Source organism: Hyalella azteca, unplaced genomic scaffold (assembly GCF_000764305.2).
Source record: "Hyalella azteca isolate HAZT.00-mixed unplaced genomic scaffold, Hazt_2.0.2 contig14089, whole genome shotgun sequence".
In the NCBI taxonomy this organism is placed as follows: domain Eukaryota; kingdom Metazoa; phylum Arthropoda; class Malacostraca; order Amphipoda; family Hyalellidae; genus Hyalella; species Hyalella azteca.
The window spans coordinates 878721-888531 of NW_025943988.1; the positions used below are offsets into that span (position 1 = coordinate 878721).

General features: G+C 34.4%; 1 protein-coding gene across 1 annotated transcript; it reads left to right on the forward strand.

Annotated features, from left to right (window-relative positions):
* Positions 1–319: 319 nt before the first annotated feature.
* Positions 320–2916, forward strand: LOC108675236 (carbohydrate sulfotransferase 1-like). Its single transcript, XM_018163231.2, has 3 exons — positions 320–447; positions 1305–1927; positions 2788–2916. Exons 1-3 carry the CDS (start codon positions 372–374, stop codon positions 2914–2916), a joined length of 828 nt encoding a protein of 275 aa, XP_018018720.1. The 5' UTR covers positions 320–371.
* Positions 2917–9811: the final 6895 nt, after the last annotated feature.

Here is a 9811-nt window from a genome sequence, read left to right on the forward strand (position 1 = left end):
GAGTGATCCTACGGAGCTACTATTCCGCACTAAAGTCGATCCGGCAACATCGCACGGACGTACAATGCCTTTTGATTAAAGAAATGATCAATATATAAGACATCTACAGAAGGTGCATTGCCCTCCTCAACAACATCTGTGACATTTTTTTAATTGAACACCTGCAGCTCAGGTCCGATGACGTGAGGTTAAAAATTCAGTGTTTTTGTGGCATTCTGTGAAGCATGTACCATAAAGTAAAGCTCCAAAGTTTCGTTAGTTTCGGTACAATTCATTAGCACTTCATTCTTCAAATTTTAATAGAAATATATGTAAATTAATTAGTGGGAGTGTTTCTATGATATATTTATGACGCTAGAAACTTCGACGAAATGATAAACAAATGGTCACATATAGTCTTGAGCATCACAATGATGCTCATCATTTTCCTGTTTGTCTTCAGCGCAGGTAAGTTCTCCATTTTAACTGAAAACTGGTGAAGCTGCTGATTTTTTCAGGGCCAGCACAAATCCTTTGTATAGGATGAGACACCCAAGAGACCGGTTGCCTTTCGCCCCGTTTGTTGTTTTTAGAAAATCCCATGGCAAATAAAGCTGATTTTTTTCATTATGCGTACGAAAACGTGGTTTACATTATTTTATTGTTTGTTACTCAGATGCATTCCAAATGCATAAACAACGAATCACAAGTGAATGTTCATTTTTGAATAATAGTTTTGTTTCGCCTCTTGAGTAATATCAAAGCAATTTCTTTTCTTGTTATCGATGTTTTTACTGTATTTGGATCTTGTTATGGAAGATGGCGCCATTATATAACTCAGCATGCCCTTGTAATTTTTTAACGTTTTTTTTAGTAATTGTTGTTGATGCTTACAAGAGGTTAATTAAGATATTCGGTTTTTCGCTTTTTTTTGCGATTGGTTTTCTGAGTTTTGACTCTGCAATAACTCTTGCAGGATACTATAACGCATGTAGGATATTATAACGTATGTGTGCAATAACGTATGTATGTATATAATCACTTGCAATTTGTGGTATATGCAATTAGAATGCACCTGAGTAACAAACAATAAATAATATAAACCACGTTTTCCCACGCATTGTAACAAAACCAATGTTGTTTGGCATGGGATTTTCGTAACACAACAAGCGATGTGGAAGACAAACGGTCTCTTGGGTGTCTCTTCCATTACAAAAAAAATGAAAATGAAGCGTTCTAATTATCTCATCACAATTAGCTTAATCTATAGGCCTATCCTGCTCATTGATCTTGAAGACTATAAAACAAGTTCTCATCTATTTCAGACTGGCGATATATAATAAAAAGCTCTGCTGTGATGGAGCCACAAATCGGAAGCCGGAGTTTTGTTACGGAAAAGTTGCGTGGCGATCTGGACTTCGAGATTCTCATAGAAGAAGATGGGAGAACACAAGAAAAGAAACTAACATATGAGCTACTGAGAAAAGTCATGGAGTATGAACGATTGCAGAGGGAAAATATTGCAGTGGATGATCAAGAAACACAAAATTACCAAAGAAAAACAATTGTAAATGAAGGACATAAATTTAGCGTAAAAATCCCGTCTTACAGCGGCTCACAAGAACTAATCTTACTCGTCAGCTCTCTGGGACGAGGAGGAAGCTCCTGGGTAGGCGAACTGCTTTCCAATATCAGCGAAGAATTAATATACATCTTCGAGCCTCTTAAAATCATCACCGATGTTTACGAGAGCAGAATGACGCCTTCGATGGTCACTGAAATCCTGTCAATTGTTTTTTCGTGCCAGTTCACTAAAGCTTTCAGTGAATACAGAAAAGTTTGGCCTGAGAATTTCAGAAAATTTCCTGACGAGTGCAAAGGCACACATTGTTTCGATCCTAATATTCTCAGCGAGAGATGTCGCAAAGCCAAAACTATTATCGCCAAGGTCAGTAAATCGATAAGAGAACGAACGCTTGTAAATTAAACAAGAAATTAATATTTGTTGAACTAAATGTATATTGTAAATAGGGTGGTTTATTGTTATTTCAAAGAACTGTTAACAATAATTATGGTTTACCATTAATTTACGATTTGCGACATGCTTTTACGTTGTATCATTACCAGCATAAATTTACCTTCGGTATCCGTACATTACTGTTTATCCTTCATGTGCACCAAATTATTGTTAACGAAACGTTAATATCAATGCTTTCAATTACTGCGTATCACTATTTTTTACACAACAAGAATTAAATTTCAAACATTCACTATCTTCACATTTTTTGATTTTTTTACCTCAATTAACTTGTAAGCCAATTTCAACTCCATGAGATTTTCATAGGCACGCTTCTTCTCCGTTTCGTTCTTATGGACCCTCTTCTACTCCATTAGATTTTTATGAGTGCCATTATGCATTCGATTCTTGGTAACGCTCTTCTCAATTAGATTACTATGAATGTCACACACCTCCGTTGGTTTTATGAAAGCTTTCAACCTTTTTAAATCGTTCTAGACGCCGCCTACCTCCACTAGATTTGTACGTATGAACGTCCTCCACATCCATTTAATCTATTTTACGCCAAACACTTCAAATAGTTTATGGACGCTTTTCAACCCCATTAAATCTTTATGGACGTCCTCCACATCCATTTAAACTTTATATACGTCATACACCTCCATTATATCTTATGGACGCCCTCCACCTAAAATAGGTTTTCAAATGCCTTCTTCTCCTCCATAACATTTTCATGAACGTCATTCTCCTCCACTGCATTGTTCACAACGACCGTTACTCTTATTTTGCAGACCATTCGCCTAACGCTGGCACACGTCGAGCTGCTCATGGTTATGCCCAACTTCCAGCACCTGAAAGTCATTTACTTATCCAGAGACCCGCGAGCTCAGGTCTTGTCCAGGTATTGTAGGCAGCATTAGGGTCATCAGTCCCAAATGTGGTAATAATAGATGTCAACCATCTAGAATAATCACCAATAATAATATACGACATCCAATAATAATAAATTTTCAGAGACAGCGCCACCGAAAGAGTTTCACTTCGTGGATACGAGTATTAAAATAAAATCACTTGATTGCTTAAATCGCAAGTTTATCAAGAATTCACCAAAACCACTTGCACTGAATAACTTTAAAATCGGCTCGTTCTTCAAGTATATAGATACTCTCCCGCTTTTTATGCGTTCGTCTCTAGTATATAGATATAGATGCGCGCAGTGCGCATCAGCGTACGTCGGTATGCCGTCTCACAATTTTTACACCAGGCTGGGGGAGCATAAGGGTAGAAATTTTAGAACTGGAACATTACTTACGCATCCTCCTCATTCAGCTGTGCACGTTCATGCCGAGCAGTGCAATGTTCCGATGTCCGATAGTGATTTTAGAGTTCCAGCTTACACGACGGGTGTTTCTGACCTTCGAATTTTAGAATCCCTGTATATTTTTGAACATACGTCGAGAACGTGAAAAATTTATCACTTCCGTTCATCAGAAACTACAGCTGTGATTTTTGGAACTGCTGGACGCACAGATTTTGATGTTTGCTTAGTAGAAGATCTATATATTTTCTTAGCTTCTCATCGCAATTCTCAAATTGTGATAGATCTTGCCTCGTACAATGTGCCTTGAACCCGAAATATGCCGAAACCGGCAATAAATCCATCGATGTTAATAATCTATTAAGCTGTCACCTGACCGATAGTTAGGACACAAATTTATACATTGATCCATAGCTGTAATTGTCCCAACGATAGATAGGTAATATGAAGTTTTCCGTCATCTAATGAGTTCAGATTTCGAACTTATTAGAAGCCTTGTATTAGGCCAGTACGAATTTCGAGTTTCCGTTTTCTCCACAAAAATTTCTCCACAAAATTTATTTTCATAGTGAAATAACAGAGACTTCAAAAATATCATGATACTTATTGATATCACATTGTTTTTATCAAGATTAACAATGAATATAATCGGCCTGAAAAATTAATTTTTGTAATAAGTTCCTAAAATATTCTATCGGGCTGTGTTCACCCATATTATCGTTTTGCTTGCTGTGTAAGCGATTGCTTCTCGCTGTGTTTTGATAAAGCTGAATCTTGTGCTTAATCATAATTATTCAGTATTCGTTTCAGGATTCATTATTATTATTATTATTATTATTATTATTATTATTATTATTATTATTATTATTATTATTTTATTATTATTATTATTCATGTCAGTAAGTAAATTTTAATCTTTATTTTATGTTGTGATAGTTATATTATTTGAAATCAAATTTAACTATTCTTTGAAGTGTCGCGTATATTTCTTTTCACATTATTGTAATGTCTTCGCGAATATTATAAAACTGAAAAAACTGATGAACATGAATGAATATTAGAATACATCAATCTCCGTCCAGTATAATGAGGTATTTAATTTTAATTAAATATTAAATTTTTATCTAGTTCATTAAACTAATCCAAAGACGATCAATAAAGGCAACAAGAAACAATACATTGGCAGCTAATTGTACAAATGAACATTTAACGTTGATTTTACTGAATGGCATTAAAATTTATGATATATGTTCTTGCATTATTGTTGGAAAAATTAGAAAAAAAAAGCGAATCATGATTATTTAATAGCCCATTAAATTTTTAAGGCGATAAATCTTGTTTATTTGTTAATTGACTAGTCCCATTTCTTATGCTGAGTATCAGTTTCAGCTAAATTCAGTCATTTTTCTGCAAGTTATATTAAAACAATGTTTTATTTCAAAAATTAAAAGTTTAGATGGTTGAAAAATATTAAGTACTTTTCTCGTGTACTTTCGTAAAATGATAATTTTCCTCTCTATAATATGCTGGATAAAACCTAAAGGTATTTGTGTTTAACATCATGAAAACTAATTTTCTTTCAGCAACCCTATTTTATTAATACGAATTTGATTGCAATATGAGCCTTTCATGGGTCGGTCATGTACATTGAAAATAAATTAAAACACTAACCTAAACATACTACCTAATATGTCACGCAATGCACATTAATTATTTCAGATGGGGGAAACGTGAAGTTAATTTCAAACTCGCCATTTTCAGAATCTTTTTATTTCTTTTTAAGTCTGCTTCTAGTCACCCAACCAGAGTAAGCACGTTTTAAATTAACACAAATGTATCATTATCTTATCAGGCATTTACCGTCTTACCAAGTTGACTTTAAAACAGTAAGAAAATTCTTGTGTCATAATATCTCGAATTTATTGACCCACGATGAATTGTTTTGTAGAAACAAATCAGGCAACATCTCTTCCAGCAGCTTCACTAAGTGACATGACCATAACCTTGCAGTAAAAATGGCTTCAAATTCTTCTGAACAATATGCAGCATTTCGATCAGTCATTTTCAAAACGAAGTAGCACAGTATTGCCCAAAAAATTAAACACTAAAACATATTATTAGTCTATTTCGATCTAATTAATGATTGTCTGCTTCAAATTATTGTTCGAAAGGTAGGTTCTTTACGAATATTCGGCCGAATAAATAAAGAATTCTGATTAATTTTTTCAATTATTCCTAATTCAACTTTGAAACCGTCTAGGCTAAATATAATCAATTATTTCATAAGAAATTATCAAATTTTCCTTGGTTTTGCGAATCAACTCACCAAAAAGAAGAATTTTCTCTCATCAGACAACTAATTATTGCCTGTGATTATATAAAAGGTAATTTAGCTGCACAGAATACTGGATAGCATCGTATCATGCAGTAATAGAATGTAATAATTCGCTTATCTATGTCATTCGTCTCTGCAGAGAAGTGGCGTTTCACATCCACAATGCGTCAAAGTTGAGGCAGATGTTGAGGCATATTGCCACAGCTGTTCGGACAATTCTTCTATTTCCTGAGATATGATGATTTTTGCCAGCAGCCTGTAGTTAAATTTGAGTGACGAATTCAGTGGTTAAGCATGCAGAGCAAAATCGGAGGAGGGAGTTACATGTTCGAGACCCGCAATAAGCTGTGAACATTCTACGAATTTAGAATCTGCGAAAGGTTTAACTGCTTAATTAACGCTGACACCGCTATTACTATTACTATATCCTTCTCTTTTCTGAAAGTATTAGCCCCAATTCATATCGATGTAGCCTGAGGGATAGAAGAAATTCTGTAGAACTCACAGAATTTCCGTAAAAATTTAAGATTATAATTTCGGTATACATTGAACTGTTTCGCCGTGCGAAAAGAATATGAAATTTCAACTCTTGGATGATTCCTAACTTGTAAATAAATTTGTTCATTAGAGGAATATTGCTGTTTGAATTTAAAATAAAAAAAATTCAAGATTTATTGCCATGATTTGAAATAAATATATATTTCTAATACATGTGTCCACATTTCAAATAGACATTAAGTTTTTCGTAGGTCACGAGATTCAACTGGCATTCAACCAATATTTGTATTCTCTGAACAACATAAAGAGGCAGAAAATGTCAGAAGGAATCCTTTAATTCATAATGATTAATTTGTTATGTCTTTATGTACTTAAGTCGATATCTATATTTGTGTCAATGTCCATTTCCCTCTATGTTTATGTTTATCAATGTCCAGTTCTGTAGGTGTTTATTACTGGCGATGTCTATTGCTGCCGATATCTATTCATGTCTATTTATATAAATGTTTTTTTTTTGACTATGTGCAGAGGAAGCCATTCAACTTTCCTTGGAAATTCAACAGACGGACCCATATGCGATGTTGCTGGAAAAATGGATTAATTTTCTGACGCGTCGTAGCCAATTGAAAAAAAAAATCCACTGGAAAAATTAAGAAGGCCAGGTACAGCACCTACAGAAACTCCAGCACTGAATGTTATGCGTAACGCGAAAACACGAACATCACGCTGGAGAGCCTTCGTTAAGTCGAAAATGTTTGCTCTACAGCCAAGGACCGTCTCGGCTACATTGCACTGATGAGCGTCGAGAACATGAAAAATTTATCACTTCCGTTCATCAGAAACTACAGCTGTGATTTCCGGAACTGCTGGACGCAGCACAGATTTTGATGTCTGTTTTTCGTTCAGATATCAAATGATTTCTTAGCTCGTCTCTCAAGGGTAATAATTTCTGAATTGCGGAATGCCTGGCTGTTGGCCGTGTACCCAAAATATAATGACAGCTGCAGATAGTATATAATTTTCTCATTGTAAGCTGTCTCCAGAGCGAAAATCAGGCAACGAGTTCTTCAAAGTTTTATCGTTATAAATACTCAAATGAAGACTCCATAATCATAATGAAGACCCCATCTGAAGACTTCCATAATCAAATATGTCGAATTCACTAATGCATGAAGATGTTGGAAAAGTCATTTTCCACGTGCTTTATTAAACTGAAATATCGAATTTGTTTTGTAAGATCAAATTAGAAAACGGAAATTATAGGTTGTTGGGTGGAGTTTGGGTTGGTGGAGACACGTGGCGCCGAATCCAGGAGTAAAGCATCCATGATACGCTCGCTACCTTTTACTTATCCAATGATCCGAAGAATTTAATCATGGAGCTGAAATCATAGCTAAACTTCGGTCGTATACCAATTTGTGCCCAATTGTATAGATTTTGTTAACCTGCTTTGTGAATAAAGTTATTAAGCCATAAACGCCTGCCAGTGCCCTATATAAATCCATAGTATCAAGTCAATAGTTAAACAACGCAGTCTACAAACGATCACTACAGGCCTTTATGCGGTGCCTCAGCTGATGCGGCAGTTGACAGGGCCGACAATGAAACCCTTCAAAATTTGTTTCGTATATTAGAAACAATATGATAACTAATACTATGAGAATCTTCCAATATTAAAAAAAAATGCGGTTCATTGAAGTGAGAGGGTACGAGAGCTTGCTGGCTTTCGTTTTGTTGATTTTGAAATTTGGACCTTTTCGAACTTTAATAAATCTTTAGATTAGGGACAATATAACGTTGGTGCGTGAAGAGTGGGAAGCCTCATCGTTGACACTTTATTAGGACGATAACAACGAACAAGAACAGTGTACTCCTCGATAATAATTTGTTGAAACAATCTTATTCTGAATACCTAGTCACTAATCATATCGGATGATTAATTTGCTACAGACATTACCATTTAAAATCCAATGAACATTGTCTGAAACTTGGGTTTCGACTCACTAGGCAATTAACTAGCTGTTACCTATGATCATCCCTATAGATGATAAATTAAACCTAAATATTCAATACTTGAGCATCGGCTTAGGTTGAGTCACATAATAATAGTTTGTCCGTTATTCAGGACAATTTTTTCCAACGGAAGACGCTGCAAGACTAAATAGTTCTGTTTTACTATCTCTACAGATTTGTTTTGAGATAGCAAAAAAAGATAGAACGCTCTGCCATAACAACGTAATGGCAGTTATTTCATCGGTTGGTATGTCACTCGTCAATTCTTTGACTTGCTGAATTACTGACCTGAAGCACATAATTTCATGTTATGGTATAGTATAGTATGGTATAGTATAGTATCTTCGGCATGAAAGAATAGGCCTGGATAGGCCTGTCGCCGATTCTTGTACTTTTCTTGACTAGACTGGCCTTTTGATCAGATCTTTTCAACGGACGGTAGATCAAAAATCGCTTCTAGATATCAGTTGTTCCGTAGGGTACGAGGCATTTTAAGACAATATTTTCAGGAAGGCTGTTCCACATGTCAGTGACTCGAAGCGAGAAGAAATGAAATAAAACAACGAAATAATTTATTCTAACTGGCGGAAATTTGGGGATTACAAATTTTCTTTCGTGATGAGTCAGTTTTGTCCAGTCATTTGGTATGCTATTACGTAAGCATAACTCGAAATTAAAGCTCATGCATCGATGGACTGTAAAAGGGAAAGTGAATTTAATATCGGTATACTTAGAACATAATTATAATGAAGAAAAATGGGATAAATGTAAAATTTCAAGTCCTTAATTGAATTTTGTTCAAATCTAATCTGATATATCACATTAGTTTCCAGCATTAGTGTTGAAATGTTACATACGAATTTTCATTATAACTATGCTCTCGATATACCGATGTCAGACTCCCTATCACTTTAATAGTTCATCGAACCCTAAGCTTTAATCTCAATTATGTTTATATTATAACATACCAAAAAGACTAAAAAAACTGATTAATCATGAAAGAAAATTTATAATTCCAAAATCTCATTCAATTCTTTCAAAAAAAATTTTCACATTTTCGTTTTCATAACATAAAATCAAGTGCAAGTGCTTCAGGCTTTAAATTCACCTTAACATAACAAATTTTCTATATAAATTTTTATAAGTTTTAAAATAGTAAATTAAAACCGTAACGATGTTAACGATTTTAACCGTATCCGGAACTAAAACCGTAACGATTTTAAGAGACGGATCAGCTTTCTTAGGAAGCTAGACACAATAAAAATTTTTATTACAATCGCTAGAAAATTCTTGAGTGCAATCTCTGAAACATGCGGTTGATGTTATTTATGTTTAAAAAATTATTTTTTTGAATACCGGTCCAAAATCTTCATTTTCATATAGGAACTAAAAGCACGGCAATTCGAATTAAATCTACAGTTTTTAAATATTTTTAGTTGTAACTTCGGTGGTTTTTTTTCTATCCCGCTTGAGGGATTGTGAAATTACAAATTTTGATTCAATTCAATTTGATTGCAATTCAAAATCAAATTTTTCTGGGTTAAGTAAACCTTCAACCCGAAATTTTCAAATTTTGTATATAAATCGAATATATACCTTCTAATCTGGCTTGTATCGCTTATGGGGGCTAATTTATTCAATGGGGGCATTT